Here is a 17,199-nt window from a genome sequence, read left to right as displayed (position 1 = left end):
GTGGAGGAAGTTTTCAAAACAAATGTTTCCATTATACCATTTGGAGAGGCTTGCTTTTGTCTTTTGTATTACTTAGGAAAAAAAGCTACCTAGAAAAAACAGTTTCTTCTTCTTGCAGAGCTCCCTCATAGAAAGAATTGCCAGTATTGACAGCTTGCAGGTGTTTCAGATTTCTGTCACTTTTAGAGAGGATTTCCATACTTTTTCTTTGAAAAGAATTCTGCATTGCTACCAATGCTCTGCAAAAACTTAGAGATACCTTTGCTTAAATGTACATTCTTTTCAGATATGTCTTTATGACTATATGTGAATATTTATTATATGTGTAAAATCTTCTGCCTCTTTGAAAGTATAGGAAGAACAATAAAAGTTTAGTGTGGGCTTCAAATATTTACTTAATTCATGGAAATCATCTTATATGTTTTAAAACTCTATTCAAGCCAAACCTAGAAAAGCGCTTATGGTAGGTAAATCATGCATTTTACTACTTGAGCCTTAGAATTGTCATTAGTACAAAATTAAAGGACTGCAAAAACCAGTAGATAATACTAATTTCAAATACAGAAACAAAATATATTTTGTACTTTTTATTACTCAATTTCTTTTTACAGACTACTTTTTATTTTAACTATATGTTCTTATATGCTGCAATCATTATGTAGTGTAATGAAATTAATATTTTATAGAATCTGTATTTATAGTTCTTTATTTAGAAACAATGCAGTAGGTCTGCAGATCTTTGAATCCTTCTGGAATGGTGCCCTCCAAATAATGATAAATTACTTGTGCAGTATGCCATTTGCTAATTATATCCATGATTTACTGCAGAGCAAGACTTAAATCATTCATTTCAGTCTTGCGTAACAGTGCCATAAAATTTTTAGGTTTAAAAATGGTTTCCATGTGTATAATTTAAACAAATTTTAGAGCAATTGTATACACAAAATATTGCAACCATCCATTTGTTACATTCTTTGTCTCCCTTTTTTTTAAACTTGTACTTTTAATGATTACTGTGGTTGAAATTGTTATGCTTCATTTTCATAATCATAGCTTTTAATTCTACAACAGTTTTCTACATGTTAGATTAAGAAAAGGATGGCTAATTGTGTGTAGATACCATGTCATTCCTGAATAGCCCCACATTCTAGAAACCCATTGTAGAAATACTCAGTAAGGAATTAGTCTTCGATTAAAGGTGTTTTCTTTTAAGAAATGAATTATTAGTACCAAGATCATGTTGTTTGTAAGCAGCTAATGCTGATTTTTTAATTTCTCCACTCATCCATAGCCCAAAGCACAGTTAACTCTCTTTACATTTTCCTCTTTGTCCACACCTGTAGGTGAGAAGCCTTACAAGTGTCCACATTGTGACTATGCTGGTACTCAGTCTGCATCCCTCAAATACCACCTGGAGCGGCACCATCGGGAGCGGCAGAACGGAGCAGGGCCCCTCTCTGGGCAGAGTGCAAGCCAGGAGCACAAGGAGGAGACACCCAGTAAGAGTTCTGTGTTCATCAGGCCAGACATCCTGAGAGGAGCCTTCAAGGGACTTCCTGGCATCGACTTCCGAAGTGGCATGGTGTCGCAGCAGTGGACATCAGGAATGCTGTCTTCTGGAGATCAGCAAGGACAAGCAGTTGGCATGTCATCTGAAGGGTCTTCAGAAAATATGAAGGGTTCAGACATATCTTCCAAAGGAACACACTTCTCTGAACTTGGCCGTGCTTACCAGAACATGGTCGGGAATGGTGTGAACTTCCAAGGGTCTTTGCAAGCTTTCATGGACAGCTTTGTCCTAAGTTCTTTGAAGAAAGAAAAAGAAATGAAGGATAAAGCTCTCTCAGATCCACTTTCAGCAAAAGCTCTGGGCTCAGATGGTGGTGAGGAGAAGATAAATAGCAAGTCCTCACAGCGGAAATCAGAAAAGTCGCAGTACGAACCTCTGGACTTGTCGGTAAGGCCCGATGCAGCCTCCCTGCCAGGCTCCTCTGTCACTGTGCAGGACAACATTGCCTGGCATGGCTGCTTATTTTGCTCCTTTACAACTTCATCCATGGAGCTGATGGCTCTGCACCTCCAAGCCAATCACTTGGGCAAGGCCAAACGTAAAGACAACATCATAGGCAACAGCAAAGAGCAGTCTAGAGAGGTTTCGGCCTCGGTGAACAAAGTGAGCTTGCTCCCCTCCTCCATGCAGTCCGGCAAGGAGGCAGGAGTTTCAAACATGCTGAGCCAGCTGGACACAGCTTCTGAGAAAATGACCCAAGGACAAAATAAAGAGACCCTGGGAGAGCAAAAGAGCGCTGCCTGGCCCAGCCACATGGAATCCACTTTTTGTAATTTTACAACAGACTTCTATAAGCAGTTCGGTGTTTATCCTGGTGTTATTGGCACGGGAACACAAAATTCTTGCACCAGTAATGAATCTGAAATAAAAACACAATCCGAAGATGACCCAAATATTCTGCTCTCTGACTCTGTAAATAAAAGTGCTATTGATGACCTTTCTGACATAGCTTCATCTGAGGATATGGAATCTTCCAAGGAAGAAAACATTGAAGATGAGGACATTGACACAGAACCAGATATTATGAATAAGCAGTTGTCTGCCCTAAATAAAGAAAGCAGTGAAGGAGGTGACAATATACAAAGTGCAGTCACCTCACAACCCACACAAGGGCTCGTATCACCACTGCCACAAGCTTCAGAAAAGCAGTGGCACAGTCAGAATCTTCTCTCCTCACACGAAACTACACAAGAAGTGATGAAACCCGAACAAGTTCAGGGTCCGCAGGTCCTGGAGAAGCAGATGAACATGTTGTCAGTCCTAAGAGCTTACAGCTCTGATGGCTTAGCAGCCTTTAATGGACTTGCAAGTAGCACAGCAACTAGTGGATGTATCAAGAGACCTGACTTGTGTGGTAAGTTTTAGACCTTCTTTTAGACCATTTCAGAAAACACTTGTGCAGAATCATGAAGCTGCTCTTTAAATATACTTAGTCATGTTTGTTAGTAATACATTTTTTTAAATGTTAAACCCTGTGGGCCAAATTCTTGTCCTATATGTGGTCTACTCCATTGAAATCAGCAGTGCTGCATGCATACTTAAACAGGATTTTAGAAAGAACCTGCTTTTTAAACTAGAGTAGCAGCAATATAGACTATCTGTGCTAGTGGCATCGGAAGGGGATACTTACTGCTTTAGCATTCTCAAAGAAGGAAAAAGTTTTAAAAATATACAAAATATACATGGTAACTTGCAAACTTTTCAGTATTTTGATATACAAACCCATGAAAAACACTGGATGCTTTGCCAAGCAAACCTTGCTTTCTCTCTTTTTTCCCCCCCTTTCTTTCTTTGGACTGGGGTGTGTTCAGTTACCACAACATTAATGAAATCAAAAGCCAAGTGCATGGAATGTATCTACCTGTGTTGAATAGATTTTATTTTTTCTTTCTTTTAATTTCTTTCCTTCCCTTTTTCTTTTTTTTTAAATTATAATTTTCTGGTTTGGTTCAATGGCACACATGCAGTACTTGCCCTTGACCATTTTCACTATTCTAACTAGCAGTTGTGTAAATTGTGATTTGCCTGATTAAGAGTATGCCTGCAGGTAATTAAAATAACAACACTCCAAACAAATAAAACCACATTTTACCCTTTCTAGTCTCTGATTTACAAAACTGCAGTTTTACTTCCTCATATCACACACCTCATATCTACAAGAATTAAAGTTAAATCTATTTGAAACAAATGAGATTGAGGATTTTTGGTTTTATTTTTTAGCTCCTATTTTGTCAGCATAGTGTTTGTTTGAAAGAGATTTTAGAGTGTAAATCCTTTGAAAACAGTATCACTTTAAAAAGCAGAGTCAGCAAAGGACACAAAAACTTCAGTAATGTTCATTTCACTTAACCTTGCAAATTAGTCAGAAAATTCATTGTCAGAGCTGAACATACATAATACAATGCATTCAAATTAAAAAAAAAAAAAAGAAAAGGAAAAGAAAACGTTATCAACAGTTTTAAAACATGACAATTTAAAATGAAACCCTCAATCTGAAAGCATTTAAGAGTGGCTCCCCTGGTTAACCTAAGGTTAGGGGGAGCTTTGTCTGATTTTACTGGCAGTGTAGATGCTCAAAGCCCTCTCCACACCCCTCCCTGATTTTCCATCTGTATTAGTTGATCTGATAAAAAAAGTCTGATACCTGCACACAAATTTTATCTCACTTGTATCCTTAGAGCATTGTGACTTCACAATATTGTCATTATCTGCGACTCACAATATTGTCATTATCTGCCCATATCTGTCATTTAACCAATATCTGCCCAAGTATCCATGTGGCCTTACTTGAAAACTTCAGTGTCTCAGTGCACTAAGAAGCAATTTAGGTAGTTGGAAATATTTAGAGATTCTTCAAAATCAGCATTTACATTATTGAAAAGAGTTGATAGTTGATTTAATTTACAGCAGGTAAAATCCTACTTGGATTTTTTTTCCATTTGAGGAGTAAAATCAATTAACAAAAAAGAAAAAAAAATGCAGCAGAGAAATTACTGTCTAAACAAAGAAGTTGAAAAAAAACCTAGAAAACTAAGATTAGCTGCTTTGTGCAAAATATCTTTATACTTTTTCACAGGCATAAGATTTTTAAAACAACAACAGAAAAAACCCCTCTAATATTATTATTGAAATGAGGTCATGTTACTTCCATTAGTTTTTTGTTTCATCTTCCAATCAATTCAACAGACATTTTATGATAGCTTGAGTTTATATGATTTTAAAGACCATATCCCTTTCACAAGCTCTGCCCAGTGATAATGGATTTGACTTGAAGTATGAAGGAAAAAAAGAAACAACAGAAGCTTCTCTGTTCTACTTTTTAAGCCTTTTTTTTTTTTATTAAAAATGCAGTAAGAGTCCTTCTGTCTCCCCCCTCCAAAAATAGCTTTTTAAAATTCTTTTCTGTCATTCTATTGTGTTTGCAGAACATAAGTATAAAGGTTGATGTATTTAAATACATTATTTCATTTTTCTCCACAACTCACAGAAAAGTGGATGAGTATGAACAAGACCCATGTCAGTAGCTCTTTTTTTTTGTTTGATTGGCTTGGACACCACCCACTTGAAAGTAGTGGTTTTGGGGGAGTTTTCATTTTTCAGTGACATTTTATACTGTGAAATCACACTCCATCTGTGCATGTTAGTGTGGGGAATCCCACCTGATTACTTGCAGATTAGCAATCAGGAGCACCCTGTTCATTTGTTAGCCTTCCTTCCTTTCCTGCTGCACGAAGCCCATGACCAAAGTCGTGGTTCTCTTTGTCTCTCCCACTGCCTGGGAGATCAGAAAACTTGAGACACACCTCCAGCATCCGATTTCAGGGCATAATTCTCATGTTCCTTTTGTGTTTGGGGAGACTCCATGCATTTGTGTTTCTTTTTACAGCCAGTGATGTGTGTGTTGTAGACTTCCCCAGAGAAAACACTGATGCATTTGATAACAGTCCTTGCACACTCAGAGTGCAAGGCATAGTGCTCTTTCTATGGTCAGAATACAGAGGAAATAAAATTGAAATAAAATATTTCAGCTTCAGTAAGCTGAGATTGCTTCTTTGGCAGGCCATGCTAATTGAGTTGAATTTCTGGCTGCCTAAAAACAAGCTGGGGTATTCAGCAATCCATGTGGATCATTTTTAGATGGCAGATTTTACCCTAAGATAGTAGGTCAGTTTTTAAGCAAAAATCTTGGCACAAAACCAGTTTTTTTTCTAGAGGAGAATGCCACCAACTCACATTGTTGTTTCAGAAAGTCGCTGCACATGTGGAAGCAGCCCTCAGTTTCCCTGTCATGGAGAATGAGAGAGACTGATGATGTACACATAATTCATTTATGCTCCTATCATGCTTCAGAGATGAAAGACACAATTAGGAAAGAACCATAATTACTGCATAATAAAGAAATTTTCACATCAAAATGCTACTGAGAAAAAAATCACGAATTTTTGTAATATTTCTCCTTATACAGCGGAATGAACAGAAAGAAAAAAGAGCATAGATAATTTTAGATTTACTCCTGAACTATACTTGGTTTTGGAGTCTCAGGTGATTCTACCTAGGAGTGGATCTTGTTAATGTTGCTGGCACTCAATTCCTAAGAAGAGGACAGGTCTTTCCTTGCTGACTGGCAGCAACTAGCCCAACGGGGAGGGGAAACCCAAGGTCTATGGCTTGGTAGCTTTCTTGAGCATCTGTGTACTCTGCTTTCACAGCCCTTGCTGATTTGACAAGTTAAGCTTGGAGTTTCTAGATCTATTTTGTATTTAAATTTTGAAAGATCTGTTTTCCTTTCCATTTATGCTCTTCTCTTTTTCTGCTTGTCTTCCTACACACATGTAGTTGCCTCACAGTAATGTTCTACCGTCTGTTCCAATACCTTAATTTACTTGTGATTTGTGCACAAGGCCCTTTATGACAAGACCCTATCCCTTCTCTCTCTCCTCCTCTTTAAATTTCTCTGCTTTGTGACCAAGATGGTAGAATTTCCCTACTTGCATTTGCTACTTGGGAAGTACTGAGGCTTTCAAAGAAGAGCTGATGGGCTACAGAGCTACTGGCCAGATATAGTCCTGGGCGTTAGCTGGCTGCTTAATGGGTTAGTGCTATTGAATCCACACTTAATGATGTCCAAAAGTATTAGTTCCATCTTGTCTCTAAATCTAATTTGCTTCCATTCATGCTTGCTTTCCTCTGCAATTAGTGCTGTTTTCTCCTGCACAGGCTCCACCCCATTATCACTTCTTTCACTGTATGAAAACAGGGCAGGGCCCCTCTGATACATGGGAGCAGCTTTGGAGTTCTGGTCCTGCAAAGGGCTGAGCACTTTCAGTTTCCTTTGCAGCAGAAAGCTTTCAGCATTGCACAAAATTATTAAAATGTTCAGCATTGTAACTTTCTGAAATACCTTCCAAATGTGGAACTGCAGCGCAGACAAGAGGGCTGGGCAAGGGGAAGATCAATTGTGGCAGATTATTACAGCTTTATTGTCACATAATTATAGTGCTCTACCCCAATGTTTAACTAGTGAATTTAGTTATTGTAAATTGCTTATTGCCACAGGTGTCAAAACCAAAAAGATCATAATGCTAACCTCGTCAGAACTACCACCAACACATGAAACATGGAAAAAGATTTTTAATTATTTGTGATGGCTTTACCTGAATCCTTATTGCAGAACTTTTAAATTACAAAATCTGTATTAAGAAGCAAAAGGCCTGATATATCCAAGCTCTAGGACAGCACTGAGGCAATGGAAGGTCATCCTACTGCAGCAAATTGTAGCACTACCCATTTACAATACCATGCAATGCACTTAAGGAACGCTTTGTCCTGATCTACAGTTGGAGGAGTAACCAGAATATTCTTTTCCTTCAAGGCAGAATGAAATGATATGGAAGTTTTACAGCAGGCTTTTCTTTACCCCATTATCGTGCTTTTGAAGAGGTTTCTTAGTTTCAGTTAGGAGGTCCAAGGGCAGCTTTTAGAGTACAAACTGTTCCTCTGAGCAGGAGATCAGCACCTCGGCCCCCGCCTGGGTTTCAGACACACTTCTGGATGTCACAGTGCCATTTGCATGGCAATATCAAACCCAACTCATATGGCTTGCTTCCTTTTTTTAATTAACTGGGAATGCCAGTGATCCAGTGAAGTTTGTGTTGCTGGATAAAAGGGCTGGTCTGTGAATAGCATTGTATTTGCCAAATGGTTCGCTAGTCATTTCAGTACAAACAAATGGATGGTGTCTGTAAGTCTGCAAACACTGTTGACATTTAGCCTTGTTTATGTTACTTTCCTTTTGCTGCATATTTTTGGCTAGAAGAGATACTGTCTGAATCAACATTGACTTCCTAAGCAGAAGCTAAGGGCCCAGTCTTGCATCCCTCATTCCTGATGAGTAGCACTACTTACATGACTAAGGATTGCAGAATCAGGTCCTATGTTTATTTGACTTTAAATTTCATTGCTATTTTCATGTAATTTAATTTGATTGTATTTTGTTGTATCAGAACTTGGTCAGGTGACAAGTTCAGTATCACCATTTTGTTTACTGTTGAAAACTTTTAGTTCTTACCATTCTTCATGCTGTGGTGTGACATTCCCATTCCATTTATGTTTCTGGAAATTAACCCCTAAAATATCTGATACAACTAAGTGCTGAGTACCTCCTATTCCCAGAGAGACTGGAGGCATTCAGTCCCTCCTAGCACCACATCTGAAAGGGGGATTGTGTTTGCAAAAGGAGGCCTTGGTATGTGCCTTGATTTCAGACATCAGTGGCCAGCCGCACCAAGGCAAATCCCTAGCACAGAAAGGCTTTTCTTTTCTTTGCAGAGACAAAATAATGATGTAAGCTTAGAGCTGTATGATTTTTGCTCTAAGTTTCATCTCCCAAACAATATATTCTTATTGTTTTTGTCATATCCAGGTCAAATTTAAATTATAATTTAGGATTAGGCAGAGGCATAGAGATGTTTCCAGGTCTTTCCAAAGTGAGACAATGCTCTGGTTTGTGTTTTGGTTGAGGAATATACATTCTTGTGTCTGAGGTATAGTATTTCCTATAACTATTCATAAACATGAGCAATTTAGACATTCTTGTAAGTCAAAACTAAGTGTACGATTAATACCTATTATGAGGCCAATTTTAAACAATTAATTTGACAGCAATTATAATTTTATGTTACAGGCTTTCAGGAATAAATAACCAAATTCATCTTTGTAATCTAAGGAACCTAGGATATCTTTATGCAGAGATGATCTTGTTATGCACAGTATTGCATATCTGGAATTTCTGAGTTTTGCTCCCACCTATCTAGATGCCTGTAGTGCCAGGGATAAATAATTACCTGAGGCTTATTAATTGTATCAGCAAAGAAAAAAATATATACCTTAAGTGTAAGCATTAATATATGTATACACAATACATCCACAATATATAACAAACCATCATAATAGTACAAAAATAGAGGTCCTGAATATGTTCTGTTATTTATGTGTTTGGCAAGCTTAGGGAATGGACTTTAGTATGAGTGAAAATTCTCTTAACATTTTTAAGGTTATTTATTGTCATTTCTATTTGAGTTTTTAATGGTCCTGTATTTTGTAATGCTTTAGCAGGAAAAAATACTGTAGTTATCTTTTTTCATATTCTTTAAGCAATATTTCTAGCTTAATATATTGTGCCAGGTTTTCCAATATTAACCAAGAAAGACAGTAAAATTCAATGAACAGCACTCTGACATCCACAATTTAAAACCTGTGATTGAAGTGAAATGTGTAAACTTCTAGTGGGTTATCATGTGCTTTGGAATAGAGTATTGTTGGAAGTAATTAGAAAATATATTAAGGTTTCCTGGTAATGAAGGTATGTAAGTTTTAATAATTGTTGCTTTCTGAATAAGTGTCAAACTATATCTTTAAATGTATATGGAGTTACAAGTTAGGTCACTTCTGAATGGAATGTAAAACAATACTAAAATGCTTCAATAACTTATCTCAGTGTTGCTAATAAAAAAAAAGCTGTTAACCATTAGTGCAGTTTTGAGTCATTTTGTTGATTAATTCAAGAAAACTCTCTGAGAAACTGTTGTACCTTTTGGTAGACAAAAGACCACTCATGAAATCCACAGTTATTTGATGCTTTGAGAGGAAAACTCTACAAAGGTGCTTGTTGACCTTGTGAATAATATTTATGAAAAATCCCATCTTTTGAGGCATTAGAATGGTGCCATGTATGGTTAGGCAGGTATATAAGGGGGGGCAGTAAACTTGTTTCCTCTGTCACAGAAAATACCTTGGGAATGTGGGAGCTCTTTCTCCTCTGTTGCTATTAAAATCCAGTAGGAATTTTTGTGGAAGGCACTGGGTTGAAGATGAGCAGTGTGGGTGGATTAAGTGTGTAAATATCAGTGCCGGGGTGCTCGGCCACGGTGAGCCAAATGCGGGGTTCTAGTGCTGCAGCTGGAAATGCAGACTCAGTGAGTGATGGGTGTGCAAGGCCTGTCCCAGTGGAGCAATACAAGGAGCATAGAGAAAGAGTGATCTTTCTTGGGTAATCCTGCCCAGCCTTACTGCAGTCACAGCTCCAATCCTGCAAATAACCCTGAACACTCACTTTGGTTTCCCGTGGGAAGAATGTGCGGTGAGCATCCTGAGAATAGCCTCCCTCCCCAGGCCCACGTAGGATTCTGCTGAGGTAAAGCAAGCTTAGGAGAAGCAGCAGCCAGCCTTGCCAGTGCCAGTAGCACCACCCAGGTCCATGGTAAGTGTTTGCAGGATGGGGTCCCTGACAGGTGGCCCGCTGTCCGGAGCACCGCTGAGCATGCAGTGGGAGCTAAAGGAAAACATGGCTGGGGCTCCTGGTGTCACATCTTCATTAATGCTTCCCCTTCTGAATAGCATATTGGTACTTTTTATTTATTCCACCAAAACACCATGAGTCAGGACCTGACATTTTAGTGTTCTGTGTCATACTGAGAAAAATCTGTGGTTCAGCAGTAGGACAATTATATTATTTTGGAAGGGCTAGAAATAATACAGCATTTGTGAGACAACTGTAACATTTATCCAGACTCAGTGTGACATTGTTCTTCCTTTTATTTGGAGAGCACTTCCAAAAAAGTATCAACTAGGAGCACAGAAAAAAAAATACAAGAAAAAGTGGCAATTATGAATCCATTTAACCCCCATTGGGTATAATCTCATTTTGTAGAGTACCGTTGGCTGTTCCGCTCCTAAACTTCTATGCAGTGAGCTGTGAATATAGTCCTTATTGTCCTGTGGGCAATATGACTAAGGAAAAAATATCTCTGTATTACAATGGAGCACTTGTCTGAATGGCATAACCTAAGGTCCATAACATCAAATCTAAAGTTGTAATTATACAGCTGCAGTCACACCACTCAAGTGAAGGCTGTGTCAGCACTTGCATTATATAAGGAATGCTGTTTTCAAGGGTTGATGAGTCATATGCAAAAAACATTTATCACCAAACAATTGTTCTGATTGTTCTGAAGCAACATCTAGGTACGGGCCTTTCCCCAGTAGCACATGGTCATATCTTCTGCAGTATGCCATGGCGTACTTTGTTAATGAGTGTATCTTTTCTGAGCTTGAAAATTGCCTAGCAAGTTTGCGGGTTTATGCAGTCTGATTATTGTAAAAACATAAAGTGGGAAAAAACCCAGGGTGGCCAAGGTCTCCAGTAACAAGGATTGTAACAGGTGAAACTTCTCTTTCTCAGAAATGATAAAATTTCAGGGAATTTTTTCCCAGTTTGTCAGCCCTGATTTTGCCTGAAGTTCTTGGATCTGAACAGTTCCTTAGAAGACCCAGTCACAGTTTTTGTTTTTGACCTGTCTTGAAATCGAGCCTCTCAAGCTCACAGTAACTGTTATTGCCATTTGAAGCAGCCGCTCATTTGCTGGAGAGGAGCAGACAGGAAAGAGGTTTATTTACAGCAGCACCACAGAGGTGAACCACTCTGTACCCCTCCCACATGAATGTCAAAGGATTACACTTAGGACTGAGACCAAATACTGGGATCAAGCCCAAATACTGGAAACCACAGAAATTTTCCTGCTACATGAAATTTCTAGATAGGTACAGTGGGTGTGAGTGATTTCAGCTAAGAGAGGCTCCTGCCCAGAGCAGTGCCATTTACAAGCAGGTGTCCCTGAAGCCACCCCCACGTCAGGCATTGCACCCGGGCTGCCTTGCCCGCCCCATTGTCCGTGGGGCGAGACGAAGGCCAGCCAGTTCCTTTAAGCCGATCTCCTCTGATCCGGGGCGTCTGTAGTGCCCTTCCCTGCATAGAACAGCCATTGTTCAGCTGCAGAGCACCAGTGGGGTAGAAAATAGCATGCCATGCTGGGGATCAGAGAGGGAATTGTTCCTTAATTATCTCTTACTGAAGGAAAAACCCAAGGCATATCCCGATATGTGGCATGATTCTGTCAGAACACAAGTCTTTTAAAAACGATTTGGGGGGGGGGGGGGCGAACCAATTCAGAAGCTGGCAATCCTCATTTCTCCTGCAGGTCTACCTGTGATTCACTCACTGACCATGGAAAGAAATAAGTTTTCTGCTTTGGATTCTACATTACGAAATGGAAAATAATAGTACTTATCTCCCTGGTAGGAGTGCTGTGAGGATAAATGAATTAATTAATGTTTGTAAAGCACTTTGAAGATGAAGAACATTATATAAGTCCTCAGTGTACAAAAGCTTCCTTCACTGACATAACCACAGTAAGCTATAAAAATTTACTGCCTAAAATAAACACATGTTGCAAATAGGGGTTGGGTGTGTATGAGGCTGTGGTGCCCCAGCACTGTGGGTGAGCCTGATTTCCTGAGCAGCCCAAGAACCCATCACCAAAACCCCTCTTACCCCTGCCTGTGCCCAGCAATGGTGCTGAGGGCTCTTTGCAGCAGCTGTGGCATGCTTTGACCATAATATCTTTTTACCAAACCCATGAATTTTTACCTCAGGGCTCTTTGGGCTGAGCTGGCAGGTTTTGGCCATCACCACCTCAGGCCAGCCCCAGTCCCGTGTGCCAGCAGCCACAGCAGGTGATGGCTCACCAGTGTCTGCAGGGCTGCTCCCTCCCACTGCTGCAGCTCCCCTGTGTGAGCAGCTCCCTGTCAGGACTGAGGTCCCACCACGCTGTCTGCCACACTTTGTCCCTCCTGTTCAGGGCACTGTGACTGGTCCCCATGGTGCTCAGAAGATCCCAGTCTGGTGGCTGAATTGGCTCTTGTTGGTTTTTTATTGAAAGTCAGTGATTTCAGTTCACAACTTGGAAGTTAAAATTTTTCTTGCCTGTTTTTCAATGCCCCCATCCTGTGTTAGTCCTTGCTTCTTTATTTTTTTTTTTTAACTCAAGCCAGGAACTATGTTTGACCCCAAAATTCTCACATGAATAACAAGGCAAATTAAGAGGATGCAGAGAAGAAAAACCAACACTTCAGCCATATAGAAATGGGACATTTATCAAGAGAGACATGTAAGAAAAGGTTTGTGCATTGAGATGAATAGGTTAAAGATGAAATTTAGGATTTCTTTGGGGCTCTCCTCAATTCACAGCTGCCACATAGTTCAATTTGAGAACCTCAGAAAAAGGCCACCTTAGCCCTGATTGTGTCTCATTTCAATTTTCCCTTTGCACACCTAGCCCTGTTCCAGTCTGTGTGCTTGGTTTTCTTTTAAATCTTTTCAGATTATGCTTGTTAACCTGTTGCTGGCTCAGTCTGCCAGCTGGAAACAGAGCAGAGCAGTGTGCTGCTCCTGGGGGCTGGAGAAGCCTGCCCCACTCCCCACTGCCACAGCTGAGGGCTCTGCTCTCCCTGCTGGGAGTCTGAAGAGGGTGACAGCTTTTACCCAGGAAAGTTTGCTGCCATGCCATGTTCATCCAGATGCCAAACACACTGAGACACATCACCCACACAACCAGACGTCCCCAAACCCTGGCCAGCACCAAGGAGCACCCAGTGGGGCCACTGAGTTTTCTATCCCCTGACAGAAGAACTGTTTAATAATGGGAGGGCTTGTGGGTGTATTCACTAATCATTATATAACTGTACATTGGGGTGAAAAAGAAGAAAACAAACTGAAAAGCTTTCCCAAAGGATAGAGGTGGGAATCCCATTAACATGACGGCTCCCTCTTTAGTTGCCAAAATGATTGACAGCAGGATAAGGTCAGAAGATGAAAACCAAGCCATGGGGGACAGAGCAGGGAGAGGAGGGGGCCAATCAGTTGAATAAAAAACTGAGTGTCAGTGCTGGGGAAGGAGAAAACCGACACTCCCACTAGAAAAATCCTCACCCTCTGCTCCCCTACTGTTTGTTTGGGGAAAATGCTGCAGCTTAATCAGAATTATTTACAAGATAATGGTCCATTGTTTGTAGTAAGACAGATGCTGTCTGTGGGAATTTGGTGGTTTATGCTCTATGCGTTACAGTGCCATTGCTGTGTGCAGATGGGATCACAGTGGTATTGTTGTTATCCACTTTTTGGAAATTTGGAGGATCCTTACTGTGAAAGGAGGATCCTTAAAGAGAAAACAAGAAAGAGTTTTCTCAGGCCCAGAGCTGGGATTTCTCTTAAGGTAGAACTGTGTGTGGGAGAAGAGGATGAAGCAGAAGCACTTTGCTTGAGACTTGCAGCATGAGGGGTCCCTGGGCTGACTGTACTTGATGGTGGCAGACATCAGTTCAAGAGATGGATGGAGGGAGGGATGGATGGATCCTGTGTGTGTTTCCATAGGTGAGGAAATACATCTTGGGAGATGTGCCTGCTCCCTCCTTTGCTGGGGACTGGCAGAGTCACTTGCTTAGAAGGTGGTGTGAGAGGTGCACAAACCTGACTGTGTGGAAGTCAGGCTGGCCTGGTCAGTGATCATCCTCTGCCTATGTGACTGCAACCATGGTGCTCCCTGCTGTCCCCCCATGCTGCAAGCTAAACACTGAGCACCTCTGTTCACCAGTAAACTTCACCCTGATGATCTACAGGTGAGGCTGTGTGAAAGGAAAGCTAAATTTCTGCTGGATTCATGTTGGAACAAAAGCCCCAAACTCCTAAAGAGAGAAGCCTATATTTATTTAGATGGTCAAATGCAAGATTTTATTTTTCTTTTACATTTTCCAGCAGAAAATCTATTTCTATAAGCATCCCCTTCTGGCCCGAGTAGAAAGTTCAGTGAGGAGGCCTAGAGGCCTGGCTCAGTGAGGAGGCCCCTGGCAAAGGGGGCAGGCCCATGATGGGCAGGTGGGTGACCATCATGCACACAGGAGGAACAGGGAGCTCAGGTGAGCTCAGTCAGCATTTCCATGTCCCCAGCTGTCTGGGTGTGTCCCAGCAAGGCATGGGGGACAGCAGCACCCACAGCCTTCCCCATGACCCTGGGACAGGCACAAGGCCCACACCTTGCAGAGCTCCGCTGTCCCAGCAAACCCTGCCGTGCCTCTGCTGCCTGGCCCACAAAGCCTGGGGGATGAGAGGATCCTCCTCAGGTCCCTGCACGGTGCAGGATGAGGGGGTGGAGGGTGCCTGGGCAAGGGTGGGTGTGTGTGTGTCTGTATCTGAGCTTCCTCTCTCAAAAATCTGCTTTTAGTGTGCAATAGCTCACATATTACCTCGGCAGAGATCCGTGTGCACCAAAGGCAACCAAGAGACGACAAATCACCAGAAGGGCTCCAGAGGGGATTTTGAGCATCCACGTCTGGTATCCCAAGATCCATTAGCTTGCAGGTAAAATGGAAAACTATGACCATCTCTTTTGAATGCAAAATAATTAAGCTTGTCTTTCCATCACTGCAAAATACCTGAGTTTCCCTGGAGAAAGCAGAGGGCCTGACATAGGGAATGAGACAGGGAAGGGCAAAGAATGGCTAATTCACAGTTTTTGGGGTCTGTGCAGCTGGAAATGGGTTTCCAACATTGGCATGTTCTCCTTTGGATGGGCTTTTCCTGAAATGGGTGGTGGGAGATGGTAGGCCCTGATTCCTCCCTTCCCTCTGGTCTCAGTGGGCAGCCAGGGATGGAGCTGATAGCATCAGATCATGAGTGGAAACCACTTTGCCCAAGAAAAGGGATCTCCTCTGACTTTTGTGAAACAGTTTTCCAAGAATACCCTTGAAGGGTTAGATTGGCATAGGAGATTGCAATTCCTGAATGATTGCGTTTTTTCCTAAGTATCTCCAGTGAGATCTGTACTGGGAGCTCTAAGTATTTTTTTCTCCAAGTCAGCATTTATTTGCAGAATCCTAATTTTGTATTTCCTGACATTTAAACTTTTCAGCCTAATGTTCTAATAAGGATTCTGTCTGTCCATCTAAATAAAGCTTCGTTCTAATGAGGACACCATCCATCTCCTGAGATGGAGCCATAACGACTTCCATCCTCAGTGTAATTTTAGCTAGGCTCCCTTCCCCACCCTCTTCTCCCCACAGACCTTTGTTTGGGGTGAAAATTATCTGGTTTGGGATGAAGTTGTGCAGAATTTCATTTTGGGTAAAGTGACTGTGCTATTGTGTGAGCCTCTGCTTTCTCTCTGAAAAGGGGGATTTTGCTCACTCCCCGTTGTATGTTCAGTGCCTGCTTATTTGCAATTTCTGTTCATAAGACTGTGGGTTTTCATGCCAACGATTTTCTGTTTGAATTGTTGGAGTAGGGAGGTTGTGGGAGCATGCCAGTGTCAAAGGTTGTCACTTGAATGATAATTAATAACATTATCAGACTGATTATGTGTTTAGATGTCCAGAATCAGGAGTGAATTGAACTTGTTAAATTTAATTCCTACCTCCGAATGACTGGGATATTGGCATGCTCACCAGTCTTGCGTTTGCATAAAGGACAAAATTGGGGATTTGAAAGGGCAATGACTCATGAGAATTGCTGAAATTCTGGGCTTTTGGAGCTTGCAGGGCTTCTCCCACAGCACCATGGCTGTGAGAGTGTTTGCTAGGCAGGAGCAGGCACAGAGTGGGTACAGGGTGGTGTTCACAGACCCTGGTTTCACTCTGCCAGTTGTTGACTGAAACATCAAGTCATTTGAGATTGGAGATTATGTCTTTTAAGGTCCAGAAGAGCCATTTCACGTGCAACTGATTACCTCTGTCAGAGGCAGGAGAGCCAGGTCCCACCTCAGTGGGTGGGATCTGAAGTCATGCTTTCAGAGGTCAATAACAGGGTTCTTAGACCTTTGTGCTTCTCAGTCCCTTATAGCCAGACCTTTTCTGTTAAAACAGTTTAAATTGCAAACCACTAATAAAAGGATCATATGTGTTTCCCACTGAACAGGTTCTTTAAGGCTATTATGATAATTAAAAACATATGGTGCCTATGCAAGTCAGAGGGAAACCACAGATGTACAAATTAGGTATTATATAAGGTTTTTCTTTCTTGCCCTTTCAAAAATGACAAGTCAAAGAAGTATAAGGAGATAAAGATGATATTTTTCTGGAGATGGTAGGTAGGCATTTTGGATTTTTAATCATGAAATATGTAAACCACCTTTCTTATACATAATCAGAGAAAACTCTTTCTAATAAGAAAGGAAGAACAGTAATAAGCAGGAAGAACAAAACATAGTAGCATATGACTGCAGTATTTATGGAAGGAATAAGGA

The 17,199-nt window shown here is 41.0% G+C and overlaps 1 protein-coding gene across 1 annotated transcript in view; it reads left to right on the top strand.

Annotated features, from left to right (window-relative positions):
• ZNF536 (zinc finger protein 536) overlaps nt 1–17,199 on the top strand; it is a 290,297-nt gene that overhangs the window by 172,777 nt on the left and 100,321 nt on the right. The window contains exon 8 of the mRNA XM_058813538.1: nt 1,344–2,924. Coding sequence (XP_058669521.1) covers nt 1,344–2,924 — 1,581 coding nt within the window. The remainder of the gene's footprint in view (nt 1–1,343; nt 2,925–17,199) is intronic.

Source organism: Ammospiza caudacuta, chromosome 13, assembly GCF_027887145.1.
Source record: "Ammospiza caudacuta isolate bAmmCau1 chromosome 13, bAmmCau1.pri, whole genome shotgun sequence".
NCBI lineage: Eukaryota > Metazoa > Chordata > Aves > Passeriformes > Passerellidae > Ammospiza > Ammospiza caudacuta.
The sequence above is the reverse complement of the archived record's forward strand: the minus strand, read 5'-3'. Positions and strand labels throughout refer to the sequence as shown.